This window comes from Parasteatoda tepidariorum, chromosome 3 (genome assembly GCF_982258835.1).
Source record: "Parasteatoda tepidariorum strain Cologne lab strain chromosome 3, Ptep-v5.0, whole genome shotgun sequence".
NCBI lineage: Eukaryota > Metazoa > Arthropoda > Arachnida > Araneae > Theridiidae > Parasteatoda > Parasteatoda tepidariorum.
Window position 1 is genome coordinate 59299736 of NC_141757.1, and position 19781 is coordinate 59319516.

A 19781-nucleotide genomic window follows, 5' to 3' on the forward strand; every position below is an offset into this window, starting at 1 on the left:
TATATGTGACTAGTGGCTCATTCAAATTTAAAACCATATTACACTGGTTTTATTTTTCGCTCTCTAATTCCTTTTCATGAAGCTAAGCTATAAAAGATATAGTTTACGTCAAAATACAATTATTTATAACTCATTTAACTTAATCTGACTTAATCAATTAAAATACTAAAGTTCTTTCGAAATAGAAGTTTATAAAGTAACATATAAAATTCCTAAAACATTTTTTCAAGCTTTCTGCAAGTGATTTCTACAATTAAGAAAACTAAAGAGGTAAGCGGATGAAGGAGGTATGAAACAAAAATTAAATTCTAAGCTGAAATTCAAGACCTTTATATTACAAACATCACCTAACTTCATAATATTATATTGTAAAACATTAAAGAGTTAAATTCTGTGATTGTATATTGTTTCGTTTTATTGTTTTAAAGCTCTTTTTATTTAATTACAATACGGTTTGTTTCTTTAAAAAAATTTTCGTATGTATTACCTTATTATTTATTTCAGATAAATTTATTATTGATACTAGTTGTTGAAAAATCGCTTAAGAACGCTTATATTTTTAACAAGTAAAAAGAACAAAGTAAGAGCACTATGGGAACCTATTTTTCTTCCTTAAAGTTATTACAAAAAATCACTCAAGATTCCCTAAAGGGAAAAATCACTCAAAATTCCCGGAAAATTACGTGCTATATAATATGTATAATATTATATGTATAATATGTATTGCAATAAATATGTATAATATGTATTGCAATAAATATGTATAATATGTATTGCAATAAATATGTATAATATGTGTTGCAATAAATATGTATAATATGTATTGCAATAAATCTCGACAGAAGTGCTGTTACGTTAATACATTTTAGAAAGAGATTTAACACATGAAAGATCTTAAAGTTTACTCATAATCATTGAACCCAATTTTTTTCTGAAGAAGACAAATTCATTATCATATTCGGTACATAAAGATTGAAACATGGCTTTTAAAAAATCGATAATTGTATTAAAAGTCATTGAAAACAATACATTTCCATCTGTTTGAGAGTACATCTAATTCCATAAAATTGTCAACAATATTCAAGCCAATTTTACTGTGCTAAAATTTCTATATAGTAACGTATGCCTTAAATCTTGACATGTAAGGTTTTAATTTGCACGTGTATTAAGAATAGAAAATTATCTATATGCATATATATGAGGTAGAGTCAATAAATTCCCGGAATGGTTGCCTACGTTCACACAAGTGTTCGTTGGAGGGGAAATATTTTTTTAGAGGTAAGCAGCACACGCAACCATCTGGAATTCAGTTTTGGTACTGTCGGCGTTAGCTGCAGATTGTTTCTGTCAAAGCGAATTTTCCATTCGTCAGACTTTAAAATGTCGTCTTTAGAGCAGCGTGCAAACATCTAATTCTGCGTTTTTCTCTAGAAAGCACTTTTTGAGACGCTCGAGATGCTGAAGAAAGCAGGCGGAAACGATGCATTGTAAAAAAAAAAAAAAAACGGCTGAGCGTGAGTGGCATAAACGCTTTTGTGAAGTTCGCACTAACATTGATGTTTTTCGTATTGGGAGCACCTCCCCTTCCTCCGCAGACGAAAATAATCAGCGCATTCGATAAATCGCGATTGCGAACAGACGAATGTCCATTAATGCTATTGCCTCTGAACTGAATTCTTCAAGCTGATTTGAACATGCATCGAATTTGTTTGCACATAGTTGGAAAAATGTCATCATCTGAACAAACGGAAGTGAGAATGAATGTATACAGGGATTTTGATCGACATGGCTGATGAGGGTAACAGCTTCTTGAAAAAAAACCTTAACAGGTAATAACTTTCTTTACAACCTTCTGAGGAAAGGTCAGTCAAGTCAATGGAAAGAAAAATCATCACAAAGGAAAGAAAATTTTCACTGGGACGAAAACCGAGGGAAGGTGACGTTAGAGGCGTTAAGGAATTGTTGGCGTTGGTTCGATTACGAAAGCGTCATTCACCGCAAATTAATTTCTGAAGACCAAACTGTCAATAAAGAATACGAGGAGATTCTTAAACCACTACGAGATGCAAAACGAAAAGTAAAATGGGCAACTAACGATTGGATTCGTTTACACGATAAAGCTCCACCATATGGCGCTCTGATTATGAAAAACTACTTGGAGAGACACAGTGTTACCACTCTGGAGCAACCTCCGTCCTCTCCCAACCTAGAACCAGTAGAATTTAACCTGTTTCGTGTATTCAGATGATGGGATCCAAAATGTGACGAATCAACTGAAAGACCTCTCGAGAAATGGATACCAGGAATGTTTAGAACAGTTATACAAACGTTTGAAAAAGTGTGTGATTGCAAGAGGAAAGTACTTTGATGGAAGGCCAATGAAGTACATTAATTGTTCCATTTTTTAATAATTGATCTATTTCGGGAACTTTATATATATATATATATATATATATATATATATATATATATATATATATATATATATATATATATATATATATATATATATATATATATATATATATATATATATATATATATATATATATATATATATATATATATATATATAACAGCCAACCCAATTCAAAAGACAAGGGAACTCCTGGGTCAAGTATTCGGAGAAATTTACCTTCATTGAGGAGTTTTTGATAAAACTAACACTCATTCGCGTTACATAGAAAGGGGTTGAATGGAGACCAAAACCACGAAAACCTCCAACGGGTATCCTGATGGCAAGGGGATTCTAACCCATGATCCGTCTACCGCTAAGTATATTTTATGTCAGCACGGTGGTTGGTGAGAGCCAGGTGAGGCATTCGTTTCGATCAACCATCCCTGGGATTCGAACCCGGGTCACCTCATTCAGAAGAGCTTTCTCCTTATGAGGAAAAAGGAATTAAATAAATAAATCTTAACACATAAGTTCAAAAATACTTTTTGTACTTTAAGTAAATAGTTAAAGTAATGAGGTATCTCAGTACAAAAACAAAAAGTATTTTTGAATATATGGGATAAGAATTTTTAAATTTATATCCTTCTTAGAAGTTGTTTACGCTCTCATTACAGTTTCTGTTTATGTTAACACTTATTTTCCACTACTTCCCAGAAAGTAATCAGCAACTTTAGCTCAACCTTAAATTGAATTTCGAATTCAAACTAATTTTCATCATGTAAGAGCAAGTTCTATTACGTAATCAGTGAGCCAACTTGAATCTTCTACTTTACCAACTTAGATGGACGAGACAGGATTTTATTAAATCTGCCTAACTTCTCTGAGTTTATTGGCTCCTTTCTGCACCTGAATAAATTGATTCCTTTGAAGCAAGCATAAACAAGTTCACCGGAAAATTTCCAAGAAAGAGGGAAGGCCATTAAGTTTCGGTTCTGCCGTAGAAATAAATGAAATAAGGAAGCCATTTCCTCGCTTCCAAATCAAAGGATTAGTGACGGTATATCAGCCGCGTCGGATTCCTCGATATGTGGATCAGTTGCCTCACCAAAAGGGTGTAGAATATCCTCCTTTGACGAGATTTATAAGGAACATTGGGTTCTTCTTGATCCATAAGGATTACGTAAGCAAAGAAAGTTTTATGCAATCGTAAGCATTGAAAGAATCCTCCCTGAGCTATTGAAGTAAATAATAGACGAGTAAGGGGCAAGTGGCTTCAGCATGCCAAATACTTTATACTAGAGAAAATATCAGAATATATGAAAGTGACTTATGACTTTGGGATAGATAATTACCTTGTTTTCAACAAATAGTTGTTAATTACATTATTTACATCATAAATCATAATATATTATAGTAAATTAGTTTATTATTTTAACAATGCATAGTTCAACAAATAAAAAAATTGTTGTGAAGGAACAGTTTAAAAATACCCAAGTAAATAAAATTCTTAACAATCACAATGCTGAATTAATTTCGTCTCTGCTGGTGACGTAAATAATAAGATTCAGTCAAGTTTCTTGAGTATGAGAAAAAGTCTTCACAAGAGACTCCTAAACTTTATGGTGCAACCCTCAAGGTGGTCGTGAGCATCGCCAAAAAAAAATACTTATATTATCGAACAAATTATTTAAAGTGCATATAGCCTCTAAAAAATTAAGTGGTGACTACTCGAATTATATAGAAAGTGGAAATAAATTAAATCAGTTGGGGAAAAGTTAAATCACGTAACACAAAAGAATGTTATGATATTTTTAATGAATCATTAAAAACGTTATGGAGAAAGATTTAGATTTAAAATTCCCCACACAAGAATTTTTTTAAGAAATTAAATAGTGTGAGAGAATTGCACTTAATTATAAATTGTTTATTTTGCTTTAATTTTGTGATATATTTTTATTTTTCCCCCTCTCTGAAGATGATGTGGTTTTACAGTAATAGAAATGAGACAATCAAACATCAAACGCTTACGCGCATATGTTTTAAAGCAAACTGATCAACCGATGTTTGAAGAATTTGTTTCATTAGTAAGTGAGAGTAATTCAGAACATATGTACATAAATGTTCAGAGATGAGCATATGAAAATGCTAAATCTCTTTAGTAAAGATGAAAGTGCTAGCTCTGGCAAATATCGCTTTCACATCCTCTCCAGTTCAAGTGCATACGTTCTGAAACAGCCGAGCATGTGCGGTGATGAAAAATATTAACACTGACCTAATTATTTTCTTAATAACATACGTACAGGAACATGAGGAGTTTTGAAACAGTATTAGTATATCTCTGAACAGTGCTGTGGTGGCTCAGGAGTTAGAGCACTTACCTCCCAATGAAGTGGCTAAGGTTCGAATCCCAGAGGTAGCTGATCGATACGAATTCTGCACCCGACTAGCCCCGACCACAGTGCTGACGTAACATATCCTCGGTGATATCATGAGTTAGAGTTTCTTTGCCGATAGGCTAACCATGGGAGGTTTCGTGATTTTCCTCTCTGTGTAAAGCAAATGCGGGTTAGTTAGAAAGGCCCTCCAAGAAATCAAATTTGTACCAATACTTAGTGCAAAAGTTCCCTTGTCTACTGAATTGCGCTACGGAGTTGAACATTGGTAGTCGTACATTCAAATTTGTGTGGGGTGCTCAAAAGGGGGTGTAACATTATAATTTGTCTATGTTAGATTTGCAGCTAATAAAAATAATAATATTGCTTTTGTAGCTCTTGCAAAAGAAATCTAAGTTCTTAAACGAGTTAACTACTGTGGTAAACCACTACCAGAACAAATATTTTAAAACTGCTTCATTTTAAAATCTATTAAGTATTAAATCGCTCCAGCAGGAATAGTATGTGGTTTTTTTTGTTTACTTTTGTTTTGATTAAATGAAAACAATTGTGATCCGATACATTTATGATATTATATTTTTAAAACTAAAATCGTAGTTCCACCATAAGGGTTAATTTCCAAGCGTTTTTCTAAAGAAGTTTTTACTATGTCCACCCGTAAATTCTATCTACGAACGTTAACGCTTCATTTATCCCTAATGTTTCTTTTATAAAAGAAAGTGGTAGCGTATTTAACTTTTAAATCTTTTAATTAAATGGTAATGTTTTAGCTTAAAGTGACACAGGATATATGGCGTAAGATAGTATGGCATGTGCATACATATTCAAACTTGTAAAGAGAGTATCCGACAGATCTAAACGATACAACTGATGCATACATTTAAAAGTAAATGTCCTACCACTTTATTTATAAAGGCACATTATGTATGATTGGGCATTATGTATCATTTTTCAGTAGACCTAATACATCACTTCACTAGTGCTGCGTTTGAGCGATATTTATGGGGAATCAAGTAAAAGTTTATAATAATTTTAAAATAAGATATGATAGTTAAACAATTCTTCCAAATGTGTAAGAATAGCCTACAATTATCTATTCCATTGCGATTTCATAAACAGATACAGTGTCTTGGGAACTTTAAACGTTCTTACTGATTCACTTGTAATTATGAATTTAACCTGGTTTGAAAATACCAAAATTTAAATTTTAAAAATTAAAGTGGTATTTATAAAAATATGAAAGTGATTTTTATTGCTTAATATTTTGAATTTTATTATTCTTTTATTATTATTGCTTGCGTCTTTGACATTTATGATTTATAAACTCAATTTTAGGTACTTTTGATTTAGTAAATGTAATTAAAAATTATTTTAACCCAACAACATATTCTAGTCATTCAGACATACAGATTAAAGACATGATCATCATGAAGTAATGGTCATAACTTTTGATTGTTATTGCAGAAACTTGAATGAAATTTTATCAAATTTTCTCGTTATTTCATTTCTTTTGGAAGTCTAAAATGACCAATTTAAAAACAGTAAAATGGTTATTTATCCCATTAAGAAAAATTTGAAATATTAAAAGAGTGGGCGTAACTGTAATATTCACCTAAATTAGACTAATAGTTTAAATAATTATAGAATAATATCCCGATTAAATCGAACACTTAATTTTTAAGTATTATCTAGTTAATAGTTTAAATAATAGAATAATATCTCGAGATGAAATTAAACCCAATGAAATCGAGCATTTAATTTTTTAAGTATTATCTAGTGTATGTATATGCAAATGATATTTTTGTAAAGAGTTTATTTCCAATCTGATTGATATTTGTACACTTTTTGGAAAAAAACACTAATATTTTTAAAAAATTATTGTTAAATCTCAAAATATTAGAATATTCATTTTAATTAGTCCAAATTATAAGAATATATTGAGATAATATTCATTTTTAATCATTAACTAAGAATTTATGATAAATGGGTACTTGCAATTCGAGAAAAAGGGTAATGATTATGCCTAACCGTGAGATTTAAGTCAGATTTAGTTGGATACCTGTAAGCGACATCGCGTGTTTGTTTAACCTGGAAGGATATGCATCCTCAAAGAAAAGGTAAATTCAAAAATATACTGATATATTTTCTACCACTGCATAGTTTTATTCTCGGAATATACTTGTTTGTTGGAAGAGGAATCTATTTTCCAAAAAAATAAAACTTCACCTCATACATCAAAATCAACTAAGATCTGGCTGGAACAACAGAAAATGAAAGTGAATTTGCTCAGCTAGTTCACCGGATCTTAATGTAAATTAAAATGTAGGGAGATAGTAAAGAAAAAAACTACAAGATTTCTTAAAAATTAGATTATTTCAAGATTAAATTGAGTCACTGATTCATGCTTTATTTTAATTCTTTAATTTTCAAAAAATACTGGGAAAAAATTTCAGATTTGAATTCTTACATTTTTAATTAAAGTAAGTTTTTTTCTTCTTTTTTTTCCAATGCCCACCTGGATAATGACCAAGATCATACAGGCACCTGAAAGGCAGATTTGTTGGCCACTCTTTCAGGGGCACCATATTAGGTGGGCCAACGTTGCTCCCACAGTAAGGACAGATAGTACAGAGAAGGAAAGAACATCCATGCCAGGCCCGGGATTCGATCTTAGAACCTTTCTGATGCAAGAGCAGTTCCCTAACCCCCACACAGGCCGGTCGGCATTTAAGTAAGTAAAACAATAGAAAAATAAAGTAAAAGGATTTTTAATGTCAAATTTTTTAATTATTCTAATATTTTGAATCAGATCTGATTTATTATAAAAAATAACTAACATACATTAGAAAGTAACATGAATAAACACAAGATGAAAGTTTAAAAAAATAAATCTTTAAAAATGTTATCATCTTACTTACTTTTTAATTTTTATTTTTAATTTATATATTTTTACATTATAAATATTTTGCGTAAATATATTGTTAAAATATATAATGTAAAGCACCTAGTTTCAAAATTTGGATTTAACAGTAATAAGTAATGGAGCAGATATTGGAATGTCGCAATATCGTACTATGCCCATTTCGTTTTATAAAATTATCTTCCGTCTCTTCAAATTCTCTAACAGTATGTGAATTTTGAAGAAGAAAGAAAAGAAATTCCGATCTCCTAACATATAAGCATCGGATCAATACATTTTATCATAAAGCTTTGTGTTTTAACAACTTTCAGTAACTATTCTATATTACCGGTCGCACATATTGAGAGTACCATTACCGGGGGACTACAACGCTAACAAATCTAACAAGATTATATGTTCTTGAAACACATCGTTTTCGTTATAGACTGAAATGAATAAACCAATTAGAATCTGCTTTTCCAAAACGCGCCGTCTTTCTCGACATTATGCCTTTTCATTAGCAATTCAATGTACTTCAAGCACAAGTTTCAGAAGATGGCATTAACTAACTATAAATGGCATGAATAATCGTGCCGATATATTTATAAAGAAATGAGGCATCGTTTTCTTCCATTTCTCTTCTAGAATTATCTTCAAAGTTTCACATCTTTATTCTTGAATATTAAGAAAAATGCTTTCAGTTTATGAGGCTAACTAAATTATCTGACAACGACTAATTGCATTTTATCAGCAAAGCTAATAATAGAGAATAATTATGTGTAAACATAGAGTTGTTGTAACATTTTACTTCAAGAATTAATTTTTGAGAGAGTCCTAAGTATGAACGGACACCCTTATTTGACAGATTTTCAACGGTGTTTTTTAAAAATATAAGTTTAAAAGAAATAAAGCTTTATGTTCCTTATTTTTGTGATTCCTTTTATGTTTCCTTATTTGACTTATTTAAATTTCAAGAATTTAAAATTTAAAGTTTGATTGAATTGGTTTAAAATTTGGCGGTGGCAGCACTTACAATTTCTTAACAAAGAGAGATTTTGCAAATATTATTTTATAACTCTGCATTATTATTTTATGTCTCCGTATTTGTTGTGATGCCTTCGGTAGCATTGCACTAAGTTTTTGGTTCTCGTTTAAAAACATGCATCTTACGGTGCGTCATTATTTAAAAAGTGATTATTTCATCTAAAGGACATTTAATAATAAATTAAAGGAAATCTTCTTTTAATAGACATATGCTTTTTATTGATCAGCACTATTTACATTTTTAGGCACACGTATCATTACGGTTATGAAAAAAGAAATAGGACATTCCTATTTAAATTAAGCAGCTAATACAGAGTGACACTTGAAGCATAAAAGTGCTAACTATTATTCTTTTCCAGTGATTCTCAACCTGTGGGGCGCGCCCCCCTAGGGGGGCGCGAGCACGCTAGAGGGGTGGCGCGAGAATATTCAAGAAAAAATATTATTTAAAAAAATTGATTAACTGTATGAAAGGAAAGCGCACATACACGTAGAAAACAGAATACATTTTGACATATTTAATAACTTATTAAAGTGAAAAGACTTATTGAATTCAAAACTTAAGGTAGGGAGCCAAAAATGGCTTTGCTTTGTGAATTTTTCCAAATTTTCTGGTTAAGTCTGTGTAGCTGAAATTTTTTTGTAACATCTTACACCTATCTCTAATATATATCACGTATACTTTTAATTGTGAAATAAAATTTCATTTATTTTATAGTACAATTTCAAAATTGTAGCTTCTGCGCTTAAGGTTTCCTTCAAGTTCCAAAGGTGAGCCATATATTGAAATCACTTTCTCACTTACTCAAATTATCCTTAGAAAAAACATTTGGACTGGCAAACGTCTTTTAAAAAGGCTCTTTTAAGTGTCCTGCTGGTATGAACAAGTTTCCCGATTTTGAAAAAGATATTTGTTTTCAGAGTTGATAATTTGTTTATTGATTTTACATTGATAGTTCTTGTGTGAAGTCACTAGCGATTCTTTTAATTTTTATTACTGAGTTAATTTTTTCAAAAGGATTAACTAACAAGAGTTAAATAACCATACTAGCGTTAACTAACCTAACCCATAACTAGTATAAAAATACCCAAATTTACAAGAAAAAACCAGAATCGACCACAAAAACACTCATAACTACGAGAAAAATAAAAAATACCTGAAAAATTACTTTAAAATGCAAACAATACAAAAAACTTGTAACAAAATATCGCAAACTCTACTAAAGTGCGGAGAACGTCAAAATATTATAAAAGTATAAAAATTACCAAAGTTTCACATTTGCTTAAAATGAAATAAATCAATTGGCTTTCAATTCAATCATTCCTCTTTGAGAAATAACATGCTACGTAATGATTTATAATTAACTCTTTTATAGATTTCACGTTTCTTTCCGGAGGTGATCCCTGTGTCCCCAGTGTCGGGCCACCTTGGGAACATGCATATGGTCACCATTTGCACGACTTAAAACTATTAATCTGATAGATTAATTAGAATTAAAGTAATGTGGTTAAAGAAAAAGAAATAAGCTTTCAAAGTTCTAAGAATTTAAACACATATAAATTACAATATCTTCTCACCCGGAAATTAGAGCGACAACTGCAAAAAATTAAATTACTTCATACAATGGAGGCCATTCAAGGAAATATCTTCCAATTCAGTCTCGTGCATCTTAGATACAAGATTTACAATGCAGCAGGGACGTCTTATGATTCAAAATAAATTTAATTTTACTTTGGGGGGTGGGCTACGTTAGGAGCACTGACCACCTTTGGCTTACCCACCTTACTAAATCAAAACATACTAAATTTTAAAAAAAGATTAATAATATTTAGTGACTTCCTTGGGCCCAAAGAGCGGAAAAAATTCTTTATCTCAAGGTTCTCATTTTTATATAATTTGCAATCGTTACAACCGTAGTTAACACAATATTTAAACCAGGACGCATTTCTTTCGAAGCCAAAGCTTCTCTGTGGATCATGCAATGTGTCCAGACGCATTGAGGCGATTTTTTTACAAATTTACAAGTGCTTGTATACTTTCGAACCTTCCGGATATTGAACGAGCACCATCGGTGCATATTCCGATGCAATTTTTGCTTGCCTCATTCATAACTTCATTTGAAATAGCAAATAATGCTAGCACTGTTGTTTTGTGTTCTATTGATTTGAAGAAAAGTAGTTTTACTACTGACATATTATCACAAAATCAAACATAGGCAATTAAATGAGCATCTTTATTATGCTTCATCAAACTGTATTGAAAACATTTTGTCACACAACATCGAGAAAAGCTGACACTACATTTTCAGCTGTATCACCAATTCGATGAGCAACAGTATCATTTGAAAAAGGACTGTAATTCTTTTGAAAATTTAACTCCAAGCATAGTTTCAACAATCTCAATTGCTGCTGGCTTTTACTTTACTTTTCTGGCAGTTAGTTAACAACATTTTAAAGACAGAATTCAAAATACTCAATATACATTATTGTTGTATACATTTTACTGTAAGTGGGGGGCGCGATGAAAATTATGATTGAAAACTGGGCCGCGAATACTGAAAGGTTGAGAACCGCTGTTCTTTTCAATGTTGAAAGAGATTTTTATCCCCTTCCAGATAACTATTGCGGAAAATGCAACGTTTGAACGTGATGTAAAAAATACCCTAAGGGAAAAAGTGGTAGAGCATTTATACGTGGTAGAATTTTTATGTTTTTAGTGTTTGCTGCCACTTTTACTGAATTTCAAATAAAAATATGGTTATGAATATTATTAATATATTATGGTAAGCATAAATGGCTTCTGCCTCTAAGATAAATTTAAATAATGAAATAATTATGTGGCCTGTCTTTTGTCTTTTTGAAAACAGTCATTAGAACGTTTGTCTTTGAATGGTTATTGACACATTCATAAGGTTTGAGATCAGAACAAAGACATTTATATACCCTCCAACTATTACGGAGTTTCTATGGTTTTGGAAAATAATATTTCTTTGTCTAAAAAAGGGAATGTATTGATATTTAATACAAATTGGATTTTACAGAATTTTGTTCATCGCTAGGTGTAAATAATTTAAACAATCATATTAAAATTCAAATTGAGAATTAATTATGTTCAGAAGTTTTGATAAAGGTTTCTTCAAGACTTATGATTGTTTCAAAAATTTCGGCTTCAGTCACAAATCGGCTTAAGTCACGCTATCACAAATAAATACATAAACTCAAATTTTTAACGTTGTGCATAACGCTCTCAAAATTTCATGGTGAACGCATATGTCCCGTTTGCTAATTTATAATTCAAAATTATATTGCAAGTTTCTATTTCTTTTATAATTTGCTACCTGAACTAAAAAACTCAAGAATGAAAATTTTTTTTATACCAAACAGGAGAGCTGGTCGTCAAACCTCGCTGGATTGGAAAATCGCGTCAAGTTCCTACCCAATAAATACTAATATAAAAAAGGTCGCATTACTGACATTTGGCATGAAAGTTCGGTAGTTCTTTTCATTTCTCAAGAAAATTAAATAAAAACGAACTGATAGCATAATTATTTCATTCTTGGTTTTTTTTATCATAGAAACATAAAATATTGGTTTCATGTTGACATAAAAGCTTCTCATTTTAAACAGCAATCACGGAATTATGACTCATCATTTTAAACTTAACTGGTAGCTAATCTATACATAATAATTAACGCGGCTGTGTGTGCGTCTGAAATCACAATATATCGCCCCAAAAGCCTCGCCCAGGCACGAAACTCGGCACATAATTGTGTTTTGACATAATGAAGAAGTATTTTTTTTCTTTTTTCAAAAATTTGGATTAGTTTCTTAGTTATCAGTCATTTTGCAAGAAAATCTATGCTTTTTCGTCTTCAAAGAGCCATATTCAAAAAACTATTAAAAAATGCATATACTTTTCTCCACTCTTATAAATGTATGCTAATGCGAACCTTGCAATTGAAATATTAATTTTCGACAACTTACACCAATAATATACGAAGGAATTAATAATTTAATTGTAAGGTCCGCATTAGTTTACATTTATCAAAGTGGAGAAAAGTTTAACTTTTGTATTAAAAATGTGGCAACATATTCGATACGTAAATAGAATGCTTCGCTTTGATATATTTGTCGCTGTTCATAATTGTTATAATCAGTTTTTCTTCTTCTTTCTACGCTCTATTTTTTTTTTTTTTTTCTTAAGCGAAGACGATAATTTTTGTAGCGATATAGAAATAGAAATTGATACCATAAAAAATTATATAGAAATAGAAATTAATACCATAAAAAATTAATTCGTTTTCATGTTCTTTTCATGTATTTAGCATTTTAGTTTTTTTTTCTTAAGCGTTGTAGCTATATAATATATAAAATAGGAATTTAAGACAAAATTGCAGGACAGGAATACTTTAATTGTCCACTAATCTTCAGATTTCCTGCTATGTTTCAAAAAACTTTATTTGTGAAAACCTTTAGCGTGGCGGACAGCTGGCCGCCTTAGGCGGCTAGTATACAATAAATATCTCTTTAAACAGTGAATGCCCGAAAGCAAGTATAACAATGATGTTAAAGTATCTTTTTGAAAAAAGTACTAGGGAAAAATATACTTGAGGGTGCCCCTTGGCGAAATTGGCGACTTATGTTTGGCGCCATACTTGTTTGCCCGGAACGCTGTGGTAACTCACAAATAGGACATTTATATCTATTACTAATTAAGCCTTCATTCATACACCAGTCAATCACTGTTTTTTTCATTGTTATTAAAATCGTACAGAAACTTAAGATTTCTCTTATTGACAGTATTCATTTTTAGTACCAGAAGCAAAAATAACCTTACCAGCCGGTATCCAAAGTAGAACTAACGGATCTCTGAAATTACATTCAAAACTTCATTTAAAAACAGCGCTAAATTCTAAACTAATCAGAATCGCGATTAAAACCTAAACCAATCAGAATCACGATTGGTTTTCAACATATCCCAGCTTGCCGATCAATCGCGATCACAACTTGGGGGGGGGCACCCTCAAGTATAGTCTACCCAAGTACTAGTGCATGCATGTTGAAATAAAATAAATATTTCCTCCTGTCATTTGTAACATTTTAGCTAAATAATTCTCTAGTAAAATTCCGAAGATACTGCTAACGGTGGTTCATCTATAAAATCTGATTTTATAAATTCTATCAGGAAATGATCAAAGTAATTCTAAAAATTCGATTAAGAGGAAATCAACGCAATTCTAATTCAACAGTCAAATCTAAGAATATTTTAAGTATTTAATAAGAGAAAAGAAAAGAGATTACATTTTTAAAGCTCAACAGCTACATGAAATTCTAAACATCGAATGAATATTAATATTCAGTTCTTTTTTTTGTTTTTGGCAGTGCGCATGCGCGTCGTTACTTCTACGTAAGAAGAAAATTGTTACTTGACGGGAACATCCCGCCCCCCGTTGGATGTTAGTCCAACATCATCCGGTAGTGGAAGTATGTTAGAGATGGCTCGGCGAAAAGTTCCTCTAGCTGTTTTGACGTCAACCACTCTGACAAGATTGTCTTCTCCAGGATAAGTTTTCACAATTCTAGCCAGATTCCACTGCATTGCTGTCTTACTAGGATCTTTAAGAAGGACTAGTTGATCAACTTTCAGATTTTCTTGTTGACAATTCCATTTCGAACGTGTTTGTAGTTGACTCAGGTATTCATGGCTCCATCTATTCCAAACGCTGTCTTTCAGACGTTGAATCAGGCTCCACCTAGAAGAAAGAGAAAAAGAATCTGGAGCAGTATGATGTTCAGGAAATGACATAATCGGAGCTCCAACTAGAAAGTGTCCTGGTGTCAACGGCTGCAGATCGTTAGGGTCTGATGACATGGGCGAAAGTGGGCGTGAGTTGAGAATACTTTCGATCTGCACTACGAGCGTAGTCAGTTCTTCAAAATTTAGTAAGTTAGATTTTGTGACTTTCAAGAGTATTCTCTTCATGGATTTAATGTTAGCTTCCCACAGTCCACCAAAGTTAGGAGACGTAGGCGGTGTGAAATGCCACTGAATTCCCTCTTCAGCACTAAAGTTCTTCACAGAGTTTGACTGGCAAAGTTCAAGCATTGAGTTCAAAACATTTCTTGCACCTTTGAAGTTAGGTGCGTTATCACTCCAAATGATCGACGGTTTTGAACGTCTCGAAATGAATCTTCTCAAACAAGCTAAAAAAGCATCTGTTGTCAAGTCTGAGACAACCTCGAAGTGAGTAGCCTTAGTACTGAAGCAAATAAATATAGCGATGTAAGATTTAATTACAACCTTAGATCTCTTCAAATTAGGTTTTGTTAATATGGGACCAGCAAAGTCTAAACCAACTTTATCAAAGGGTCGTGATGGTACGATCCGATCTTTGGGCAAGTTACCCATCTTTTGATTAATAGTTTGTGTCTTAGTCTTGAAACAAGTCAAGCATTTATGTATGAATCTTCGGACTCTATCTTGTCCAGAAGGTATCCAGTAAAATTGTCTAATCAAATAAAGTGTTGTCTGAACTCCCGAGTGTAATGATTTGTTATGAAAGTGTTCGATGATTAATTGTGTAAGGTGATGAGATTTCGGTAAAAGCATTTGATATTTTTGTGATTCTGTTAACTCGGAGAATTTCAAGCGACCACCTACTCTCATAAGTCCATTGTCGTCCATAAACACATTCAATGATATGATTTTGCTATTTTGAGGAATTGGCTGTTTGTTTTTCAGGCATTTAATCTCAGAGCTAAACTCTATAGATTGCACACATTTTACTGACACCTGTGTAGCATTTTGTAGCTCGAATGTACTTAAATTATCCCTTTTTCTATTTGTATCTTTACAGTTTTTAAGAAATCTTAAGCAATAAGCTGTAATTCTAACCAACCTAGTGAAAGAGGAGTATCGATTAAGGAAATTGTTGATGTTTTCGTTCTCTCTGCGCCGCTTGTGTTTAAAGTTAAAACTTTCCGAATTTCTAGTGTCTCTGGATTTGCAATAAGTTCTTTGTGTGTTTCTAAAGATTTTGGCCACGACGATTCATCTTCTTTCAGCCACAGTGGACCCTGCCACCAAAAGTCGCTGTTTTCTAATTCTGAAACCGAAAGTCCACGTGATATTAAATCAGCTGGGTTATCCGTTCCAGGACAGTGAAACCATTCTGAAGGATTACTGTGTTTGTGAATTTCCTGAATTCTGTTCTTTATGAAAATTTAAACCTATCTGGTGAACCTCTTATCCAAAAGTACGTAATAGACGAATCAGTCCAAAAAATTCGCTCAACTGGAAATTCCAAACCTTCTATGATTTTGTCACTCAGTCTAGCAGATAAAAGTGCTCCCATAAGTTCTAATCTAGGTAAAGAGAGCATCTTTAACGGCGCAACTCGTCCTTTAGAGGCAACAAAACTAGTAATGATGTTTCCATCGTTTAGCTTTACTCTTAGATAGGCAACCGTTCCATAAGCTTTGATGGAAGCATCTGAAAATAGGTGTAACTGGATATTGTCTATATCTTTAGGTAATGCATGTGAGAAATAGTAACGCGGTAATCGAATGTTACTCAATTTCTTTAAATCATCACACCATTTATTAAATGCCTCAATGGTTTTATTTGGTACAACCTCATCCCAATCTAAGCCTAAACACCATATTTCTTGTATCAGGCATTTGATACGAATAGTAAATGGCCCAATGTATCCAATAGGATCAAATATGCGACCTGCAATTTGTAAAATATATCTTTTAGTCCCCTTATTTTTCTTAAGGAATAATTCAACATTTCGAGTATCAAAGTAAAAATAGTCTTCCTTGGGATTCCATGCAACTCCCAGGACCTTTGAAGGTATTAAAGTTTGATCAAAAGAATCAGTTATGTCATCTACTTCTAATTTATGTTCTTTCAACTTGTGAAACAGTTCTGGGGTATTTGTTTTCCATTTTCTCAAACACATGCTAGCATCTTTAAAAATTTCATGACTTTCTAAACAAGTAGTCAGAGCACTTTCTACCTCATCTTCGCCTATGAGGCAATCATCAACATACAACGAATTATTTAACAGTTGAACAGTATGAGGAAATTTCTGTACATACCTCTTCAAGTGATGTTTTATGGTGGCATTAAGTAGAAAAGGAGAAGATGTCACACCAAACAGAACCCTTGTCATCCGGTAGGTCTCATCAGGACTGAAATCGTCTGGGCTTTTGTTCCAAAGAAATCTGGTGTAGTCTCGGTCTTCTTCATCAATTTCAATCTGCAGGAAAGCTTGCTTGATGTCAGCAGTCACAGCTACAGGATGAAGTCTAAATCTAATCAAAAGAAGAAAAAGATCAGGTAATAAATTAAGTCCAGTATATAAGCATTGGTTTAGTGAAATCTGTCCAGCAGAATGCGATGATGCATCAAAGACGACTCGTAATCTACTTGTACTCTTGTCATTTCTGACCACAGCTCTGTGAGGCAAGTAGAAGCAATTCTCTTCATTCAAAGTTTCGTTTTCCTTTGTAACAGGCTCTATAATGTGCTCTTTTTGATAATCTTCTAAAACTTTGTAGTATTCAAAAAAATAGACTGGATCGTTGATGAAAGATTTTTTCAAAGACTGAAATCTTCTACTGGCGACTACCTTATTATTATGTAACATACTCTTTAATTCAGGTTTCCAGGGCAACTTCACTTTGTAGTGATTATTTGCATATGAAATTCTTTCTTCAAAATTCTTCATTATCTCCTTTTCAACATTATCTTTAGTTTCTGTGTCCCCATTAATCCCTAAGTTTTCCAGCTCCCAAAATTCTCTTAGTTGATCGGAGATGGATTTTTCTTCGACGATAATTTTGAAGCTACATAGATCTTTATAAATGCTTCCTTGTCCCTGAAGACACCAGTCAAAAATGGTTTCTGAAGCGACCAGCTTGTCGTTCAATCTTCGAATTCTACCACTGACAATGTCAAAATAAAAATCAGCTCCAACTAAAATTTCTATCTTATTTTCTTTAGAGTCATAGGAATCAGCTAACTGTAAGCCTCTCAACTGCTTATATGCTTTAGAAATGTTGGTATCAGGTGCTGGTAAATTAGTAGCAGATATTTGATCGGTGACTAGAGCTTCAAGTTCAATATTTAAAGAAGGTTGATCCCTATTAGCTAATCTGATTTTAACAACATCATAAATTTTCTCTTGAGCTCCATCAGCTCCGAAGGCATAAACAGATAAGGTTTCCGATCTTACAATGGGAAGCTTTAATCTTCTTGAAACTTTTTCTAAAACGAATGTTCGCATGGATCCATTATCTAATAATATTCTAACAGGTGAAGTTTCTTCATTTAATGATGATTTAATCATAGCGGTACATGTTTGCAAATAAATTCCAATAGTGGATTTAATCAACGAATCAGTTTTATAAACTTCATGGCATTGCGAAATAGCAGTAACAATTTTAGTTTCGTTTTTATCCTCAGCTTTACCAAATTGATAGCAAATTGTTCTGTTGTGTTTATGATTACATATATCGCAAAATGTCCTTTTCTTACAGTCTCTAATTCTATGATTTTTTTGAAGGCACAAAAAGCAACGAGCTTCTTTTTTTAACAAATCCTTTTTTTCATCAATATTTACATTGTTGCAGTGTTCCGAACTATGAGTTTCTTTACAAAAGATACAATTACTTTCTGTGACAGGAGCTAAATATTCTACTGTTTTGTTTACATTTGAATTGAAAGGGCGATTTTGATTTCGAGGTGACTCACGCGAATTGCCAAATTGTTGTCTTGCGACAGTATTATGATTAATGAAGTTTTTCTTTCTATCTACCCTCGAGTTTTGGAATGAAACAGATTCCCTACATTCTATTTCAATTTTTAGAAAATTTATCAGTTCCATTACATCAAAATCACTTAGATTTGCTTTATCTAATTTTCTACGGTTAAAGCTTAAAGCTAATTCTTCAGGAATTAATTTAATCAAAATGGGGTACAATAAATGTCCTTACATTCCGGAAGTTACTTTTAAAGAGTCCAAACTTCGAATTTGTATTTCACAAGTGTCATATAATTTTCTTAATCCTAAAACATTATTAGCATCTTTAACAGGATAGAGATTTAACAATTTGTTCATATGAGCATTTATAACTAATTCATCTCTACCGAATCTTTCTTTTAATAGTTTAACAGCTTTTCCATAATTTTCCTCAGAAAGCGAAAACCCATTAACAACATTAGCAGCAGCACCTCCTAAAAGTGATTTTAAATACGAGAATTTGTCTATTACAGATAATGTTTCATTTTTGTCAATTGTACTTTGAAATTGATTCCAGAATTCTATCCAAACACACGGATCTCCATAATATTTTTCTATCGATAATTTAGGAAGTTTAACATTATTGTTTATTTTCCGATTCAAAACTTCTGTGGCTATAGTATTGTTGGAATGTTCTTGTGCCTGAATTAAATTTACCCTATCATAATTATTAGCAGTTGCATTACGAAGAAAGGATTTTATCTTAGAAGAAAGTTTCGAATTCCATAAAATAATTTTCTGACCATATTCCATTGCAGATTCAATTTCTGCATCAAAATCATTTTCATCTACAATTAGAGATTGTATAGTATTATCTAAATCATTTATTTGTTTTAATCTACTAGTCAAAAAATCTAAATGTTGTTCTAGTTCAGTATCAGTATTTATTTCATCAAATTCTTGTTCTAATTTGTTAATATATTTTGTTATGCTAGAACGCAAAACGCCTCTAATTTTTCTCTGTTTAGTTCATTCTTCCATATTTTAAAAATTCTTATCAACACTAACAATCAAATTTATAATTTGTATGATGCTTCAATATTTAGTAAATATGTAAACAAATACTGCATCACACAATCAAAACAAAACAACTTTCAACAAAACAACTAACAACTACTTTAAATTTGAAGCATCAAATTATCTAAATCTTCATATAGATCAAATTATCAAATCTTCCTACCTTTCTTTTCTTTACACTTCCTGATCAATCCGAAATCGAAACAATCTATAACAACAAG

General features: G+C 32.0%; 2 protein-coding genes across 2 annotated transcripts; both read right to left on the reverse strand.

Moving 5' to 3' along the window:
• Window positions 1-13997: 13997 nt before the first annotated feature.
• LOC147813824 (uncharacterized) lies at window positions 13998-15750 on the reverse strand. The gene has a single exon (XM_087159383.1). The coding sequence runs from the start codon at window positions 15417-15419 to the stop codon at window positions 14157-14159; it is 1263 nt and encodes a 420-aa protein (XP_087015509.1). The 5' UTR covers window positions 15420-15750; the 3' UTR covers window positions 13998-14156.
• A 198-nt stretch (window positions 15751-15948) lies between these two features.
• On the reverse strand, window positions 15949-18627 carry LOC147813825 (uncharacterized). The gene has a single exon (XM_087160128.1). The coding sequence runs from the start codon at window positions 18625-18627 to the stop codon at window positions 15949-15951; it is 2679 nt and encodes an 892-aa protein (XP_087016254.1).
• Window positions 18628-19781: the final 1154 nt, after the last annotated feature.